This window comes from Passer domesticus, chromosome 5 (assembly GCF_036417665.1).
Source record: "Passer domesticus isolate bPasDom1 chromosome 5, bPasDom1.hap1, whole genome shotgun sequence".
NCBI classification, from domain to species: Eukaryota; Metazoa; Chordata; class Aves; order Passeriformes; family Passeridae; genus Passer; species Passer domesticus.
The window spans coordinates 68,290,578-68,311,331 of record NC_087478.1 but is presented as its reverse complement, the minus strand read 5'-3'; the positions used below and the strand labels follow the sequence as shown (position 1 = coordinate 68,311,331).

General features: G+C 39.4%; 1 protein-coding gene across 4 annotated transcripts in view; it reads right to left on the bottom strand.

Moving 5' to 3' along the window:
- Window positions 1-20,754, bottom strand: part of KRAS (KRAS proto-oncogene, GTPase) — a 25,190-nt gene extending 4,436 nt beyond the window's left edge. The window contains exons 1-6 of one of the 4 annotated variants that reach the window (XM_064420787.1): window positions 20,600-20,748; window positions 19,715-19,732; window positions 19,497-19,619; window positions 13,868-14,046; window positions 12,029-12,188; window positions 5,840-5,963 (exon numbers count right to left, since the gene is read on the bottom strand). In XM_064420787.1, the coding sequence (XP_064276857.1) occupies window positions 5,844-5,963; window positions 12,029-12,188; window positions 13,868-14,046; window positions 19,497-19,607 (570 nt within the window). In that variant the 5' untranslated portion in view covers window positions 19,608-19,619; window positions 19,715-19,732; window positions 20,600-20,748 and the 3' untranslated portion in view covers window positions 5,840-5,843. Of the gene's footprint in view, window positions 1-5,839; window positions 5,964-12,028; window positions 12,189-13,867; window positions 14,047-19,496; window positions 19,733-20,599 lie in introns of all 4 variants that reach the window. The other 3 variants (XM_064420788.1, XM_064420789.1, XM_064420790.1) reach the window with 3 other exon arrangements.

Here is a 20,754-nt window from a genome sequence, read left to right as displayed (position 1 = left end):
ATCCTGCTGGTTACTCACAGGTGCCCATGGTGAAATTCCATTGTGTGGGAAGGAAGGTAATAAAGGATGTGCTGTCCTTTGTCTCCATCTCCAAGAGCACACCTTGCCCCACCTCAGGCTAGAAAAGTGTATTTATATAATAACACCTCACAATCTGATTTTAAGTATATATTATCACAGAATCATAGATTGGCCTGGGTTGGAAGGGACCTCAAAGATCCTCCAGTTCCAACCCCAACACCTTCCACTGTCCCAGGTTGCTCCAAACCCCATCCAACCTGGCCTAGGACACTTCCAGGGATGAAGCAGCCACAGCTTCTCTGGGCAACCTGTGCCCCAGCCTCAGCACCCTCACAGGGAAGTTGTGAGGCATTAACAACGTTATTTATGCTTTAATAATCTATATACAGCTCTGGAATATGAATTCTAATACTTGTACAAATTATTCAATACCAAATACATAGTTATAGTTAATCCACATATTCTGATAATTTCTCAGGCACATTGGTATAGTAATCACACCACAGTTTTACAGATCTTTACACATGCAAATTGATCAAATCAATCCCATGTCCCGATGATCAGTTATTTGATTAATCATTCTACTCAACTCTGAAAGTTAAGGACACTTGAAACGCATTCTCTCTGGTGCTGGATAGCCACTTAAAATCTCCACGGCTCCAAGATTTGAGCTATAGACACAAAAGCTGAAGTTTGTTCACAATGAGTAGTTTCTCATTACTTTCAGAGGTAATTACAGTTGACCAAAGTTAACTCTGATCTAAAGAGACCAGCATATCCAAAAGGCTGATGTGGACCACTATCAAGTACAATGTTATACAATGTACTTTGTTACAACTTAAGGGAAACAATTTATGGCCTTGCTCTGAGGTTGCTTCAAGTCCCACTGAAGTACTCATGCTGCAGTCTTGCCTTTACATTTAATAATTTGAGTACAGGTGGTTATAAAATCCTTAAGAGAAACATTTTCTTGATTCTTTGCTGCCTTACTCCTTATATCTTTGAGAAATGACAGTGTATCCCAGCAGCCAAATGCATCACTACAGAACTGGGTCTAGAAATTCAGTCTCACAAGTTTGCCTTCAAACTGCCAAAAACAATAAAAAAGCCACTGCATTTTGTCCTCTATGCCTACTTCAGTAAAGAACTGAAAGTGAACTCCGAAAAAACAAAAAGCCAAAAATCACCTAATTCATTACTGTTTCAGCCAAACTCCAAGTGGTGATGAAACCTACCATGAAAAGTCCAAACAACAGGGAGGTGTGAAATAGCGTCACTTAAAAAGCAGCACTAAGTACAGTCTAAATTTATTTAAAATCTTCAAGTTCATAAAACATTTACACACAACTGATGTTCAAAGTCCTTGGCGGTATATCGCCAAAATAATAATAACAGCACACTTTTGCACATTACAAGACCTTGCAAACAACTTGTTCTGCATTTTGAGGCATTATTGACCAATATAAAATTGATGCAGCATGCCTAGTGGCTTTCTGCAAAAGGTCATGTCACTTATTAGTTTTTGTAAAATTAAAGGTACTTGGTATTACTTTAGAGAGAAGTAGTGTATTTTGCTTACAGCTTCAGCACAAGGAGAATATTTAGCAATGTTCAAGTAGGAAAATGCTACAGAAGTAGCAACAGTTCATGATTCCGCTGCAGGTCTCAGTATTAAGGAGGACTACAGCACTAAGAATGAATCACAACAGAAAAAACAAGAGTTTCATTCTTATAACATAAGAACCATATAAGAACAACCTCTGCTCAAGACTCCACATGGCCTTAAGAGAGCCAGCTTTCAGAATTGTCTTTCAGCTGGTGCCTTCAAATGAGTCACACTTAAAACTGCAATTTAAGTATTCAAAAAAGCAATCCTACCTCATTAAGCATATTTTAAAATAAATACAGAGAAAATAACTTGTACTTGGGCAGTCAAAGTAATACCCAGATGCTATCATGAACCTTTAAACACATGACTTTCCAATCAAGACTGACATTTTTTTTCTACCTAGTAAGATGATGATCTGTTAAATACAGCACATGTTGCAACACAGAATCATAGAATGGTTTGTGTTAGAAGGGGTCTTAAAGATCATCTCATTCCAATCCCCTGCTGCAGGCAGGGACACTTTCCACTAGAGCAGGTTACAGAACTGACTTGGCCTTCATCCTTGCATTTACACCTCTGCAGACCAAGCCTCACTAATTATTGATCATGTTTGGTCCTGCCACAATTCATCTTCAATTCAGGTCATTAACAGAACATGACAAACAAAACTATACTTAGATCACTTGTGAGTTAGAAGTGAAGAACACAAGGTAAAGGGACGTCTTTCACTTTTCAGCCTGCCCATTAAATTTCAAATATAAGTAGTGGATACTCTGTCTCCAGAAAGTCCCTGAGGCATCAATGCTGTGAGATCAAAGGCTGCCAACCTTTCCAGTCAGCTTTTTCAGTAGGAAGGGACTGCAGGCAGCTGACCTTCCTCCCTCTGACAATGCACTTATTGTGTGCAAGCCTTTGGGGAAGCTAAGATGTACTGAATGAGAGCACTAAATCCAGGCTCAGATTAGAAACACAGTTCCCTGTGCAGGCTCAGAACTAAACCCCAGAGCCTCACTAAAGGTGCACTGACAGGCCTTGCTCCCGGCCCTTGTTCTTCCAAAGGGCAGAGGCAACAGAAACAGCAGAACTGATCCCACAGGAGCAGCCTGCTCCTGGCTACAAGTTTGCTTTTGGAGCCCCACATAGTCCCAATGGCTGCAGAGAAGTCTGGAGATGTGGCAGCAGGACCACAAGCATGCATGAGACTAGGCAACGAACCTGGCTGGCAATAACAAGCACCAAAATCATAAGGAATTTGGAATTCCTTAAAATCCCAGCGCTAAAAATAACCCTTAAACGAGTTCTAAATTGTAGGAGTTCTTTCTTATTTTTTTAATATAAAATGCATATATACATACGCACATGTATCAGTCACAAGGAACAGAAGCTATTTGTACACCTCTGTAGTACTATGGAGAGAAACCATTAAATTGCAGCTTGAATCAAGAATTTAGGCATTTTTAAATTCAAATCTAGAACTTTTGTAATTTAAACTTTTCACTACTAACCCAGCTTAACCCAAATTGCATTATCTAGATGTCTGCTTGTAGCATGCTTTTTATTTTAAAAATCTGACACTTTCATGGAACAAGTTCTTTTGAGGATTTCACTTGGAGTTTTGGAAGTTTCTCCCTGCTAGCTGGAAATGACAAATAGATCAAAAGATGTTTTGTCCTTTCTGCTTTACTGTGTAACAGCCAAAGGAATGAAACTTTCGGAAGGCATCAGCAGTTCATAGCAGTCTGGGCAGTCGAAGTTTTCAGTCTACTTGTGCAAGACTAACAGAACTCAAAAAGGCATCCCACAGGCAGCAAGAAGATAAATATTCCAAGAGGGAGAAAAACACTCTGACCATCCAACTTGATTATTCACAGAATACTGTCATTGCAGTCTGTGTTACAATGAATATTTCTGAAGTCTAAAATTCCAGGTGTAAGGCTCACACCATCAGCTGCTGCTCTCCTTAGCGGCCCACTACATATCAGACTGAAATAATACATTTTTTTACTGACTGGAAAGTAGTACAAGCCAGACTGGTTTAAATATCAGACTTCTCATTCCACTCAAATCACTACTGAACTACAGCTGTGCCCTAATAATTTTGGAATATGCTTCCTCCAGCTCAACTCTCTAAATACAAAGTTGCTGCAAATGCCCATCAATACCATGCAGAATTCACTTGGGAATAAAGGCAAACAATTCCATCCCTAAGCAGACTCCTGAAGTTCTAGAGCCTTAGATCCACAGCTATTTTCTAAACAGGGTGCAGGGAAAAAAGAAAACACAACAACAAACATCCAAATCTCAGCAATATCCACTGCTGACAGAAGACTCCGCTCATGGGGGGAGGAGAAAAAAAAGGTGCAAAACCCCCCAAAATACTTCTCTTGGACATCACTAGAAAGAAAGTAGGAAGCTGGCAGAAGGAAAGGATGTTCTGAGACATAAATAAGAACCTTACAATCTGCAAAAATCCTTCCACTGAAAAACACAACTCCCACCATCCTATTCTCATTCTCCCAACAGAAAGGGAAAGCAGACAAGAGTCAGCATCTTTCAAGTCCCACTATATAAAAAAAATTTCTACTTTGTGGTATGGTTTCACCCATAACACACCAAGTAACAGCAAAGTTAGTTTCCAGAAGGCTACAGGGCTTAAGCAACTTAATTTCTGTTGTTCTCGTCAAAAGTCATCTTGCCCAGCTTCTCTTAGTTGTTTTTTGATAGCAGGGAAGGATAAAACAAGGTGTTCTGATGGCACCAATTTTAGTAATATTTGGATGCAGTACTAGGGAGTTTAATGACTGAAGTTTCCAGTTTCCTGCAATGAAAACCTGTGATGCAAAGAGTGTCACAAAGCAACTGAATCGTATCATTAAGGTTGGAAACGATCTCCAAGCACATCAAGTCTCTGACTGAGCAACACCTTGTAAACTATGTCATGGCATTAAGTGCCACATCCAGTCATTTCCTGAACATCTCCAGGAAAGTGGACTCCACCATTTTCTTTAGGAAAAAAAAATCTAAATGATTACCTCTGAGCAGTCATTCTTCACTTAAAAGATGAGACTAACAAGCCTGAGCAGATCTAGTAAAAATTGATATGAATCAAATTTTTTTCCCAGAAAGAGAAACAAAACTTCCTCACTGAGGAGAACATTCCCACACTGTGACAGTCTCTGGAGGATACAACCCAAATTCTACTACTTCTCTGCCACATATTCTGAAGTACAAACATACACCTTGAAAAATGAACAGCTTTTCTTTTACAGAATGGGAAATTCCAGGTCATCCTCCACTTGGACAAGCATATAAGGAGTAACAACTCACTCTCTGCACTGGTCCAGAAGGAGATAAAGAATTAATGGGATAGGAATATCTGCAAGGAACTGCTCCAATGGTTTGCTCAAAAAGCACTGGAAGTGATTTAGACAAGCATTTCTTCCATTCCAGTTTCTTCTGTCCTCACCTCCTCCATTTTTTTCTTACAGCAGAATACATAGATTTTAAAAAAAAATATTTTGTGAGAATTTGGGTATTGGGGTTTTTTGGTGCTTTCTTGCTGGTTTTAGTTTAGTTCCCTCTCCTCCTCCAGTGTTCCTTCACCCCCACCTCTTGAAAAGGCTCTCAAAAAAAAGATGAAACCTTATTTTGTCCAAATCTGGATCACTCATGGTATTACAGGTGACAAAAAAGAAATGGTAAAGGTAAATTTTTTAAGTTTAGCATGGCATAAAGAAGGGCCTGAGAATTTAAAAATCCTGTATACCAGTTAAACACTGTTTTGCTGGATTAGGAACCTCCTATTTCTGCATGTGAGGAGAACTTTTAAGTGTTATCATCTTCTCCCCTCAGTTCATCAGCCTGAAGCTTCAACCAATATTCACCTCAACAGTATCGGCAATATATTCCTAATAAAACTATTGGCAATATATTCCTAATAAAACTCCATCCTCTTAACTTCTTCCCACTCAGAACTGTGACTCAGTTTCCCAGCTGGAAAATTCAATATGCAGTAAAGATTTTTTGTTAATCCATTTATAAAATCCCACAAAACAAAGCAAATCCATACTGAGGACACTGAAAAGTGATTGTTTTTATATCTGAAATTATGTCATCAATTAGCCACAAAGTCTGATTGGCAAGACACTCTCAATCAGTTTTATTTGGCAAGTGATTTGCAACACTTACCCTGGTACACTACAAACTTACCCTCTTACATTACAAGGCATTTTTTAATTTTCACACACCCTGGAGTCTTTTCTTCTTTGCTGATTTTTTTCACTCTGTACTGTCGGATCTCTCGCACCAATGTATAAAAAGCATCCTCCACTCTCTGCATTGTAAAACACAACTCCTTAAAAACTGCTTTGTTAATGACTGAGACAAACTGGGACACCCATGGAAGGGGAAAAAATCACAACAAAACCACTGAAATTATGAGCTTTACTTGAGAAAAGTACATGGAGCTCCATTTATGTATTTAAAATGCTGGGCTTGCTCATTTGCTGCTTGATAAAAACTTTTTTGATTACCACTCATTGCAAATATCCAAGCTTCAAGCCCTGATTTTCTTCTGTGCATGGTAACACTGGGCCTAAAAAAGAGCAAGACTTCTTCCATTGCTGAAAATGATACTGCTTGTGTTACTGAATATTCCCACATTTCTGTGGGCATGGATGTATACAGGAGCCACCAAACCTTACTGGATTGTGAAGTAGGGGGTACTTATGAACACACATAGTTAAACCACCCACTTGCAGTTTTGAGCCAAAGTGAGCATATGTTACTATTTGGGCAAAGAAAAGCAAGCTCCTTCATGTTCTGTTCTTTAGGTCAGAAGGGGAACTTTGCAAAAATCCACGGATCAAGCCAACAAAGTAATAAAAAAGTCCCTCCAGGTGATTTCCAAAATGGTTATAAAGAAGTAAAATTTTCTAAGATTCTTAAATTTGTGGCAGTGTTGGTTTTTAAAACTACTAACTTTACAAAGCAAGCACTGTGCTATTAAATTTAGGAAAAGTGGTATCTGAGCCATGGCAGCAAATGTTCATTATCATAGTCTTTAAGAATGTTGTTACATCAACAAGACACACCTGATCTGTTCCTCTGGGCCAGACTCAGCAACCAAGAGGGTGCCTTAACAACACCTAAATGCAAACAATCTGTGAAGTTGTGCTGCTCAGATCTTAATCTGCTGCAGAAATGCTCCTCAGGTGTTCCAGGGATGACACAGAGCTACATGTTTTACTTCTCTGGTCTCACATCTTACTTTTCTGCAGCTCTGCATTTAGGCCACTTGGATATAAACTACAAGCTTTAAAAAAAATAAATGTACACAGACTGAAGACATTTTTAACCACACGTAATATAAAGAGATACAGTTTAGTGTATCTGTGCATAAATTTAAGACTTTAAATCAGTCTGTGAGGATGTTCTTATTAGAACAACATGAAATATGTTCTACTGCAGCTTTTTAAGGGGAGAGCAAATCTCTCCTCTGCCTTACTATCAATCTCAGTACTTGTCTCCTCAATCAGATTAACAGGGTTATTAATTTAATACAAACTCATCATTTGAAAATAAAACCACAACACACTGATTATCATGGTAAGCAGCACAACCACTTAATCCCCAAAGCTTTATTACTACCAATGGGCAGTCTGGGCTTTTATTTGGCAGATTTTTCATAAATTCTCTCTCCATTTCATCTTCATATTATGGACTGAACAACAAAAGCCTGCCAGCATTGACGACCACAATTACTGGGTCATTTTGCATGACCTGTGCCACAGGTATCACACTCAACATTTATTTTTAACACGTTGTTGCTTAATCCTTACACTTTAAGGGTTCTTTGAGGGTTCTTCTGAACTACAGCCTCTTCAATTAAAAGACTTAATTAATTAGATTTATTTCTTGGATTGTATTTCCCTGTATATGCATAGTGTGCCTTCTCAGGATGTAGTAAAATATAGACAAGTCCAGGTATGTCGGGTTGTAAAATATAAAGAAAACCACTAAAACAGGCAAAATCCAAGTAAAGCTCATACTTCCATGTTTTTCTGGAAGGAATGGAAGTTTCTTTCTGAAGTGGAAACAGCAAACATTGATCAGCTGCTATGTGCTGAAGCACAGGCTGTACAAAAATCAACGCTTTCACAAATCTACTGTTTTGCAGTAGAAAGATATAATTTGATTATAGAGCTTTCACATTAAAAATTAGGTAACAATTGTTGAGTCAACATTTATTGCCAACTTTCCCATCACCAGTAGGAGCTGTAATTTCCTTTAGCAATGCAGAGAGATTGAGAGACACAGAGTGAGAAAAGAAATTGCTATTACTGCCACCACCAAGAACAGACTTATGAACCCTGCTGAAAGAGATTATTCTGAAAGAAAATCTGTACATGCACATATTTGCTTACAGCATTAGCACAATGTGACATTTTAAAGAGCCAGATGCCAATCCTACAAACTGAAGTAATTTTAATACCAATTTAAGACTCTCCAGTATTTTTTTCCTTTAATAAGCAATGACCATATAAATAAAATGGGACTAATCACTTCTTTTAGCTGTGAGAGCAGGAAGCAAAAATACCCTTTGGCAGTTATTAAAACCTTCAAAATCCAAACAGCCCAAGGAACCCAGGACCTTGAGGCAATGTTTTTGAGGTCCTTTTGCCTCCTGAATGACAGCCAAACACTCCATTTAAAATATGACCATATGCAAAGAACGGTTGTTTCAAATCCAGACCGAAGTATCCCAAACAGGAATCTTCCCAAGTTCCACTTCTGTAGTACTTAAAGGAAATGAAAGTTAGCCCTTACAACTCAAAACTGTTCTGTGCCCATCCTTAAGCACTTTACCACAGCTGATTTTCTAAAAGCAACCAAAACTTTCTACCCTTGGAGCTTTGTCCCTGGGGGAGGACTAAGCTCTTCCAGAGAAGTTCTACCTTACAACAGGCAAGTGACAAGAAAAAACTCAACCCCCAGTGTAAAAAGTCTGACCAAATTAAAGACCACTGAAAACAAAGCTTTAAGATGAAACCTGTACACAAGAACTGGATTAAAAATGGCTTGGAGTGATACAGTATCATTAAACAGTTATGACAAACCCCTAAAAAAATGGTTCAAGCAAACTATATTATCAGTTAGCCATGAATTTTAACTGATATATATGAATGAATTTCTGTAAATACTGCCCCAGTTACTTCACCAGACCAGGCATAGGTTCTCAACTTAGTTTGATGACAAGGCTGGGGTCTAACCCACTGTACATCAGACAGCTGAAATAACCAAAATGCTTTTTTAGCAGTATTCTGATGATTTAGGTCAACTTCTTCATTATACACTTTAAAAGTACATTTAAGCATGTATTCTAAATAATGAGACCTCAATCTTTGGGAAAACCTTTATTACGCTTGCAATAATGCTCAATCATCTGCCTTCCCTGTGAATCCAATACCAGCAGGAAAGCTGAAATATTCCAAGGGAAACAAAGCCCTACAGTCAAACCACACTGAGGTGTGGTTTGGCCTCACAGCTTTACCCTGTGTAACTCCCAGGCATGGAGAAGCCAAATAAAAAATGGCAGGTGTAGCTTTGGCAGGGATAAATCAAGTTTGTCCCTCATATCTCATTGATACTATGGATAATATTGGGAACTACTTGCTCACATAGACAGGGAAGAACCTGAATATAAAGCTTATGTCAAACAGAGAAAAGCAAATCAGCAATCAAAATAAACCTAAGCCATTCATCTCTTTCTCCATAAGAACTGTGAAAGGATGAGTAAGGCTCATGGCCTTACAAAACCACCAGTACTGCCACTTGCTTACTTTCAGAAACAGGACTACCACTTGTTTTCATAAATTACATTATATTGATTTCAGTCAGTGGTCCAACTGAAAATATTAATAATCTGCAGCCTTATACCCAAGTTGTAGGGTCCACTAAGGAAAGAATTCTCTGATTAATTCAATGATTTGTTTGAAAATTCAGGGAGGGATTTGGCTTAAAACACCATCTTCTTGTTGTGAGTTGAAGTTCACATCTTTATTCTCAGTCAGAACCCAAACACACTAACTTCTAGAACAACTTATTTCTGTACTTCATTTCAATATTCTTCTATTTTCTGTCCTTGCTTATGAATTTTTTTTTAATCTTAAAAACTTAGTTGAAGTGAGACATCATCCTGCATGAGCATGGATGCTCACACTTTTAAAAAAGTGTCTTGGCAATCAAAAAAGTCTACTCTGACAACTCCCTCCCATTTCCACCTTCCTTCTGCAGAAACATTTCTGATTCCCTCTGAGCTCCAGAAGAACCGGGCATAGTAAAGGGCAGAGGCAAGAAAATGGTGCCTTTCAGCAGAGCATTAGTGATGTTGTTTCCATGTGGTGGAAGGTAAGGACAGGAATGGAAAAGAAGGTTCCTACTTTGAAAGATTCATGGCAGAGTTTCCACAGACTCCAGAAGACCACCAGCTGCATCTGTTCATATTTGGAAGGTCTCCATGAGGACAGAGAGGACAGAGTTTTTATTAATGTACTGACTTTTAGACAAAGAGTGAATAAAACTATAGCCCACAGGCCTATGCAGCTCCCAAAATGGTTTGACTCCCCTAATTTAAAATTACTTTTGAAGAAGGCGTGTGTATGTCTGTATGTATTTATATATATATATACACATACACATATTTGTATATATGACAGTGCGACTGAAAAATCATTCTATGCATATACACACACATGTATATACAATCACAGACACTAACAGTTAGATCCTCTTTTTATAACTAAATTCTAGTTCTTTCTCCAATGCCCTTTTTTCTTCTCAAAAATATTTTATTTACATGGCATCCTATGAAGGAATTTCATAGCACAACGAGCTCTGAACAGCACTGGGAAAGAATCAGCAGCCATCCCTAGTGGTGCCATCTTTTCAAATCCAACAGGTTCTACTGGGCATCTTTGTTTTCAAATATCCTTTTTAATAGAAGTGGCTATGCAAAAGGAGTATTTCCCCAACAAAGCCTGATGCTGTGTAAAACAGACTGAACAAAGTAAAACCTAGATGTTGGTGTAGCACTTCTATTGTTTCAAACCTAAAATGTAATTTCAGAATTATTTTTTCACCCTCCTATCTCCATGACAGCCACTAATACAGCACCTTCCAAACAAAGCCACTGTCATTATTCAGTCCACTTGTATGCCTCCCTTCTTCAGGACAATTGTGTGGCCTAATTTATTCTCAGTCATTCAAGTTTGGTAATTCTGCTTTGATTTTTTTTTTAAATCCTACCCAACAGAGACTGTCTTTGTTGCCAGAAGTTAAGATTGCTTTGTGAAGTTTCACTAATTAGCCCAGGTTTCAACTTGTCAAAAACTTGGGTTGGTGGAGCAAATTTGCACTAGTAAAATATTCATTTCTCAGATCCAAACATGCATTACAAGCTATGAGGAAATTCTGCCAGGTGATTTAACTGGATCTCTTCAGAAATTCTGAGCAGTTACTCCAACTGTAGCATTCTGCCCTTACTTACCTCCTGAATTTGATTCACAACCTGCACATAACACTCCTGATTATGCAGAATAGGAGCCACTCAGGCCTGTTCTAATTTGTACTAACATTAAAATCTTTGCTCTTTAAAGAGAAACCACCAACCAGCATTTTTCAAGATTGCTTTCTTCGAGAAGGACTGAACCAGTTCCACCTCTATCCATAGTTTCTCTTCTCCTGAAAGCTCAGGTGTGCCACTCTGTCACCTGTGCCCTCACACAGCCCAAGAGAGGCACTGAAAGGACCAGTGAGCTACAATAAATTAAGAGTGAGCTCTAAAGTCTTAGAAAAAGTATAATTTTACACAAACAACTAATCCAGGAACTTCAGAAATAGCCTTAAGGTCAATTTCTTAGGTGTATCAAGCATGTCCCCCTAATTAGAGAATCGATGCCTCAAGGAAAAATTATTTTGTTATTAATGAAAACAAATCAGACTAAACTAATTAGCTGCTCGTCTGTTTAACCCTCTTGCTGAGGGAAAAAAAAGCATTTCACCTCTTAGCAGAAGTGCTTTTCTATTAAAATAAAAGTATTGCTATTCTATTAAAACTTCTCACAAAGTCAAGAATGCTGCAAACACCCGACAGAAGAGAGTAACAGCAGGCCAGGTCTCGCTCAAGAGTCTGCCCACTTGAAGCCAATCAATCACTCATCCATAAGCAATTATCAATTATAAGCAAGTTGACAGAAAGAAGAAACACCCCAAGGAGTTCCAATCTGCAGAAATGCATCCATTTATATGACTAAGCAAATGTCAATGCCTGGAATAATTAACATTATGGTAATTCAGATGAAAGCTCTGCCTTTGCATCTGGGAAGTTTTGAGCTTTACCTGTCTTGTCTTTGCTGATGTTTCAATGAAAGGAATTCCATAACTTCTTGCTAAATCCTGAGCTTGTTTTGTGTCTACTGTTCTGGAAGGCAAATCGCATTTGTTGCCTACTAGCACCATTGGGACATCTTCTGAGTCTTTAACTCTCTTTATTTGTTCCCTAAAAACAAAGAAGAGAAGATTGCATTTAACAAGTATTAATAGTTTATACAGTAGATTTTAGAACAGTTGAAACATTAAATTAACAGAGTTGAACATCATTCTTTATGTTAATCTACTGCACATGCACTGTTGGAAGCCATTAAACAATAAACTGACCAATCCTCTCATCATCAAGTTTAGCATCTTACTAAATAAAAACAAACCAACGAACCAACCAACAGCCTGACATTTTACGAACTACTACAGAGGTTACCATCATTACACTGGCTTTTTAAAATATTTTTTTAGCTTTGTAGCAGCTAGTATCAGAATAAGCTTAACAAGCTCTGGTATTAATCTTACTACTTACCTCTCATATTAATACTACTCCATTCATTTGCCAAAAAACTGCCAAAAGCTCTGTGTCTCCTGTCTTGATTTTGGGGGGAGGTTGTGATTTTGTTTTGTTGTTTAAGTAAAGACAGCATTAAAAAATCTGCACTTAGGGGGTTTACAACTCTGAAGACCACTAGTCTGGCTCTCTACAGGGAGGTATTTAGTAAGAGTCCCTTCAAGCACTAGTTAGAAAGCATCTTCAAAGATGTTAGATGTACTTGTGAGGAATTTCGAAGAAAAATCATTAATTTCATTACTTCTGCCTTCCCAAATAATCTAGCAGTGTGTTCCCTAATTAAAATAGACACTGTTTCCAGCTCTTTATGATCAATCAGCTTCATGCCTAGAAGGTCACCCACAGGTCTGTCAATGCACAGAAGAATTTCCACCATTCAACTCCCAACACTCTTTGAAATAAACTGTGATGGTCTTCTTATGCAAATCTGCAACTCTTTAAAAACAAAAATTCCTCATGAAAACCTCTATGCTCCTTCTTCCCCTTACACCAACATCTTTCTTGCCTTTTTCCCTTCCTCCTCTAAACCCACAGGAAACCCATTTGTGGTATTACTATTATTATTATTACTACTACCTAACCGTGGATAGACTAACATGTGTTTGGGACTAACCTTAGGCTGATGAACTCGGTGATCTTTGGTGGGAATTGCATGGGCTTCTAATAGGGAGAATTCAGGGATAACAGTAAGGTAGTGAGTTATAAATGGTCTGCTATGGAATCACCAGAGACTGCTTCTATTTCTAAATCAGTGTAGTTGACAAAGACAGCATGAGTTGGAATTCTTAACTAATTATTTCAAAGAAGATAATATGAGGAAATTTGTAACAAGTTGGTTTTTACTGTCATTTTGGAGCTTTGGTTTTGTGTGTATGTCCTCCTCAGGCATCAGGGCTCACACAGGTTATTCTTCTCACAACAATCCCCAGGTATTTCCCCCTCCAGCCCCAAACAAAACCAGCAATTGTCATTACCATCTGTACAATTACAATAGCTTCAGTTTTTCCATCTTAGCAAACAATTCCATCAATGGAACGGACAGAATTTATCTTTGGGTAAGTCTTGACTCAGAATACTAAGTCACAATAATTTACATCTAATTTATGAGCGAGGCAGATTTTCAGACTACCCAAAATTCCAGAGAACAGATGCACAAATAAGCTGCAATATTGTTAATTTTCAGATTTTCCCTATTTGATGAGAGATCACTGTATTATCCAGAGGAAGAACAAGCCCCCTTCCCACCTAATAACAAGAGCTGGTGGATTATCTCTTCATATACACACCTATAATGGTGAATATCTTCAAAAGACTTTGTATTGTTTATGGCAAACACACAGAGGAAGCCTTCCCCTGTTCTCATATATTGGTCCCTCATTGCACTGTATTCTTCTTGACCTGCTGTATCAAGAATATCCAAGAGACAAGTTTCTCCATCAATTACTACTTGCTTCCTGTAGGAATCCTAGGGAAAAAATACACCTTGGTTAACCACAAACAGGTACGGTTTTGAACATCAGTAAATCTAGAGACAATCAAATTATTTACCAGGAATAAGAGTGACTGAAAAGGTTTGACTGTGCTAAAGCTTGCTAATTTATATAAAACTTTATTTTATTTTAAATAAAATCTACTAATTTTGTTATTTCAACCACAATTTGTCCCACATTCTATGCTACAAGAATGCACAAAATAATAAACCAGAAAGAATACACAAGTAAGACAACTCCAAAAATCTTTGCCACTGAAAAGGAAGAGAAGAATAAAAAGCCTTCAGTGTTTGGGACAGAAAATCTGTTTTGTATGCCTGAGCAGGTGTGTATAATGATATCTGTTGTTAAGTTACCAAAGTTGGGCTGATATATTTGAAATTGAAGCTTTTCAGCCAGGACAGACCAACAGAGCCATATTAAAACCCTGATGGGCTGGTTCACAGAGATGTCAGAACAAATTATTTCAATGCTACTAAATCAAAGCTTTCAGGTCACTGACTGAAGTGGCTACAAAGTCCCACCAGCTATTAGATTTTATTACATCTCTGTTTACATGCCAGGCCTCTATGAGTACACAGTCTTCACAGTAAGAAGGTGAGCATTACATGCCCAATAATTTCTATAAACACCTCTGTGCTTGAAATAAAGCCAAGGCAATGAGCTTGGAAAAGGTGTCACCAACCAGCACCATGAATTATTCCCAGTGAGCAGCTCTTGCAACAAATACCAGGTATGAACACCAGCTCCTGCTGTCACCTTTCAGCTTCCTTGGCTTGAGATTAACGCAGCATTGCTGCTGTTCTGACACTGTACAGGAGCGAACCTAAGCTACTGGGAAGGGAATTAAAGAATTAAAATTGCAGTTCTAGCCAGCTGCAAGGTGAATTCAGAACAACCTTCCTTCCTTTACCCATTTGAATGCACAGCACACCTGCTCTTAGGCAATTTCTATTAATTTGTAATTTTACAAAAGACTCTGTGCTTTCCTGTTGCTCATGCTAAGAAACAAGCAGGAGATAATTGTAAATAACCAGTATTTTAAACCAAACCAACTCTGTAACCTCACATTTACTGTTAAATGTCATCCAGGCTCACGACATCAGATAAAACAATACCTACTGTTTACCTTAAAGATAGAATCTTGCCTCCAACATTATTTAGGACTATTTATTTCACAGAAGTGGAAATTCAGTGTTCAGGCAATAAGTGGGGAAATTACTTCAGAAACTTTAAAGCCATGTTTAAATATTGATAACGCTGAGAAACACATAAGCTCCAATATGTTTTAAAATATAATTAATATTCTGTCTTGCTGCTTAAAAGGAAAAAATTACAAAAAAAACCCCAAACCTAAGGATGCATCTTCATTCCAACACTTCCATTCAAGAGCAGATCCCCCATGTCCTAGGATACCTTTACCACAGTTCTAGCAGAAATTCTATCATTATACCAGACATATTTACAAAGCTTGCATTTTCTTCTTACAATTTGACTGCTAGTTCAAAAATATGAAAAGCAGTTCTTGAAAAGCCTGTACTATTGCTTTCCATCTTAAGGACTTCAAAGGGAAATTCCCCTCAAATGAACACTAAACAAAAGCTGTAAGTAATTTTCATCAAAGAAAATAATTTTTAAGAGCAAAGAAAATTGCTTTTAAGAACTGCCTAACATGTTGGCAGTAGCAGCAAAGACGCGCCAGCAAAAAGAAGAGCACAGATACAAAAATTACTGTTTTGAGGTGCTGTGTTGCTTTGCCACTTCTGGGGAGAAAATCTTAGTGACTACCTTGTGATGGGATTTGAAGCAGAAGGAAAATAAAGATGTGGGAGAGAAAATTGAAGCTTATGATTTCCAGATGAGTGAAATAATAAATATTTTTATTTTTGGCCTTTTTCCCGTCCCCCTTGCAAAACATCAAAACTGAAATTCACATTTGACACTATTAAGTAAAAACAAAATGCAAACTAGAAATTATGCGAACTAGAAGATTAATTCTTGATTCCTACCCAGCTTCAAATGTGAAATTCCAATTGTCCCAAGTATACAGTACGTAACTTTAAAAAATTTCATTGATCACATAAACTGCTTTTATTGGTCTTTCACATGCCATAAAAACCAGCAAGAATTATGTTAAAGGAGTAATAATTCCGTATGCTCATGAGCACTGATAAGAAAATGATATGAAATCTCAGCTTTACATTACATACGGAATTTAGCTAAAAAACCCCCAGTGCTTGATAAATCCCATCTAGGCAAGTAATTATTACTCCACAAAACTCCATTATACCGGAGATTTAATGCTAAAAATCACAGCTCCTGAGACTAAGCTATTACTAAATATTGGTGCTTGTTTCACAAGGGCACAGGCCATTTAAGAACACGGACTTAAATATCAGTATTCCTAAATCAGCCGAGGGATTTGGTTAATCCAATTTCCAAACCTCTGACAAGCAGCTAGGAAAGCTGCTCTTACTCTGGAACGTTTTAAAGACAGCACATATTTAGGGCTGAAATGTCCTGAAAATGTAAAAAAGCTAAAAAATTAAAGGAAGTCAAGTGAACACAAGTAATATTTACTCAGCCTCCGCCAGTAGAGGGCACTGCCCCAACTGCTCAGACCAGATTTACAACGGTTGCTACCCATTTAATTTAAAATAAAACACTTAAAATTACTTGGCTATAAATCCTTGCTCAGACATCTCCTTCAAATAAAGCATTGGACTGCGAAACACACATAAAGCATTGATATCTGAACAACTGCAGTCACCCAAACACTCATTTTCAGTCCTCCCCCTGCCCCGCCATCTGCTGTGCTCAGATTTAAGTAATAAAACACTCAAGCAGACCCTGAAATTTGACGTTTTCCAATCAGGTTATTTGTTGAATCATTAGGTTTACTCCACCAAAAAGCAGCAGCAAAATTAACATTATAAAGGCACCTGTGATAGCAGCAGCAAAATTAACATTATAAAGGCACCTGTGATTAAGTAATTAGTGTGTTTTTTCCTCTGCTCCACCATACTATGTCTTCATAACATGAGAATTTTAGAAGTGTGGAGTTTCATTCTGTTAATCACAGCAAATATTTAGAATTATTCACTAACTGTGTAGTTATGAAATATACCATGGACAACAAACACTGAACTACCTCCTCTATCTTACCCCAAATTATTTAGCATGATTATCTGCAGGAAAAAGAAGCATTCTGCTGCATGGCAATGAAACAAACAGTACTAAGTGGCAAACAACAGTAGTGACACCACTGAACTATCCTAATTATTTACCAGTCAAGGCAATTTTAACCTTATGTCCTCATACTGCCTAAAACCCACTCCACAGCCACTGTTCTTTGATTAGCATCACAACTACACCTACACAGGAAGCACCATCACCAACCCTTCTTAACCAAGTGGATTCTACCCAAGCATGAACTGGACCATTTAAACCCAATTTTTATTTTTGTTTCCAAATCACAGCCTGCCCTTGTTGGCAATGAATTACTGCTTACCCACGTGTGAGCACATACAAGGCCAGTTACCAGGAGGAGGAAGATACAGTTTCCATCCCCGAGGCCTCAGAATTTACAAGATAAGAACAGGATCTAGTAGACAAGAATGTGTAAAAGGAGCAGAAATTAATGTTGCTGCATGTGACCGCTGGCAAAACCTATTGGGTTGCTTAATTACCAGTTAATTTTTGGTGTAATTCTTAAAGAAGACATGGATTCTGGACCACAGCACTGAATTTGCCCCATCCATGGAAATGGCCACGGCCAGGTTGGACAGGGCTTTGAGCACCCTGGTCTTGTAGAAGGTGTCCCTGGACCATGAGAACAAAATGATCTTTAAGGTTCCTCAAACCCAAACCAGCCTATGATTCCATGAATGAAAGATACAGTTCTGGGATTTTCAGGTTCATTCTATAAAGAACTGTACTTCCATTTTATTATTTTACATTAAAAATGTATTTAATGTCCTTCAAATCACTCTGCTGGAGGGATAGCAAATTCCCTCAAGAGCTCCAGGAATACTGGCATTTAAGTTTCTGTGTTCCTAAACTGTTTACACAGTGACAACTTATAAGATGGAACCTGCATGGCACTTTCTGCAGTGCTTAAACACACCTCTAACCTAAGAGAAACTCAAGTAATTATGAAAAAGCATCAAAGACCAACAGCCACCAAAGGTGTTTTCACAGGAAAAAGTAAAATCCCATTTGGCTGGTTCCTCTCAGCAAATTTGTGTGATTTTAGAGAGTGTCTGGGGTTGTTGTTTTAAGACTTTCTTTAAAAAAGAGCTGCTCTGCTGGAGTACAAAGTTTTCTGCACAGGCCTAGTCACAAAACCATCTGCAAGCAAGGTGTTACTCGGCCATGCAAGAGACAGAAAAGACGACAAATGGAAAGAACCTCAAGTCAACAAATCTCTGTTTGGGCTCAGGCCCTCACTAAATTTGTGCTACCTCAGGGCACTGGCTCCTCCTGCTTATCCCTGAAAATCACTACCTACACACTTCCCAAGTCTCCATTTTAAGCCCAGATTTAAACCCTTGTGATTCCTTCAAGTGAGCCTGCAAGTTCCTTGCTGGATAAACATATAAATGAAGTCATGAGATGCAGAGCTTCAGTGCTCCGAACATAAAAACCTGAGTTAAGTTATGGTGTAATTTTGCCTTTTATAGAGTCTGAGGTTGTTAAATGCAACGATCCACAGGAGATTTTAGACAACACCAGTATTTTTCTTGTATTTACAAGACAGAGCTTGCCTGCTTATTATAAAGCTTTAAAACAGCACAACTTTTATATACAGTTTCAAACTCTGAGGTACTGAGCAATGCATTTCAAACAACCCATTTCAGAAGCTATCTTAAAACATCTTCTCTAGATACGGAAACTCGTACTGGTGTGTTTAAAGAGAGAAAAAAAAACAAAACAAAACAGGCTCCAATTTTTGCTTCATTCACTGCAACATCCTGGGACTCATTTCTCCCTGCGTGAAACAGATCCCCGATAGGAGCTGAGAAAGACTGGGACACACGTCTCACAACCACAAATTTTCCTTCTTATATAAAGAAAAACATCCCATTTAAGAGGCTGCACAAAGCTATGAAGGGTTTCACCAAGTGTTTTCAAGTGAGTTTGCAAATATTTTGTCATGAAGATCCTAAACACCAGCATCCACACTGCCCAAGAATACATGACAATTAACACCATGCTTTTAATTGATCAAAACTGGTAATTTGTTACTGCAGCTGTTGTTCCACTGCCAGATCAAGAAGCACAATTCTGTCTCCAACGCAGAAGATTATCTCTGAGCTCTTTTTACTATAAAGCCCTGTCCTTGTGGTAAGTATGCAAAAGGAAACAAGCACCATTATTCACTGATAATCTCCCCTCAGAAAAAGTATGAGATGGAAGTGTTTACCTCTATTGTGGGATCATATTCATCCACAAAGTGATTCTGGATTAGCTGTATTGTCAAGGCGCTCTTGCCTACGCCACCAGCTCCAACCACCACAAGTTTATACTCTGTCATTTTTTAGCAGACCTGATGACAAAGAAACCAACATTAAGCAGAGCTGGGCTCCCACTAACGAGGATGCCGCCGGTGCCTTCTCATTCAGCGTCAGGATCCTCTATTACCGGGAAGCAGCTCCCTTCCTGCAAAACAAGACAAAAAGGGATGAGGGAATGCTGTTCCTCAAATATTACACGCACAGGGAATAATATTAAGAGTGGGCAGCGGTCACACCGAGATTAAAAGAAATAAGTAAAAAAACCCCAAAAAACAATGCACAAAAAAAACCCCCAACAACGAACCCCAGTAAATAAATCTAAAAGGCACTGAATTACGGGAAAAGAAAAATGAGTATTTCGTGCAGGGACTTAATCCATGTAGGGATTTAGTTCCCCGCTGATTCCTCCAGGTGCCTGGCGGAGCCCGCCCGGGTTTCCCGGAGCGTCCCAGCTCCCCTCGGGATGAAGCTTACAGCCGGGAACGGGTCTCTCGTGCCCGGACAGGAGACACGGCGAGCACGGCTTCTCCCGGTGGCTTCCCCTACACAGTTCAGGGTGGGTTTTATTAAATTTTAATTGCCGGGCGAGCCGTGCCTGCGGGACCCCCGCGGCTCCGGGGCATCGCCCGCCCCGCCCCGGCTCCCTCTGCCCCCGCCAGCGCCGCGCCCGCGCCGCCCCAACTTTCCGGGTTTAAGGATTTGCGAGAAGGAGTGAAGGGGAGGAAAAAAAATCCATGAGGGCTCAGGAAGGGGTGGGGGATGTCTCGGGCGAGCGCCGAGTCCCGCAGGGCGTTGGCCACCTGTCCCCTCCCGCCGGGAAGGAACGGGAATGCGGCTCCGGGGGATGCCGGCGAGAGCTGCAGGACAGGAGAGGGAAAGGGGACGGGAGAGGCAACGGCGACGGGGGAGAAAGGGGGCGCCGGCTGCACTTCCCACCTCGGAGGGGAGGCGGGCAAGGAAGGAAAGAAGGAAAAGGGTCGCCCCGGCTCGGCGAGGTGAGGATAGGCAGTACCTGGCTGGCTGTGCCGCGTGAGCTCCCGGCACCCGCCGTGCCCGCGTCGCGTCGCGTCGCGTCCCTTCCTCTCCTTTCCCTTCCCGCTCCAGCTCCCTTCCCTTCCCGTCCCGGTGCGAAATGGCGGGGGACGAGCAGGGCTGGGCGGGCGCTGC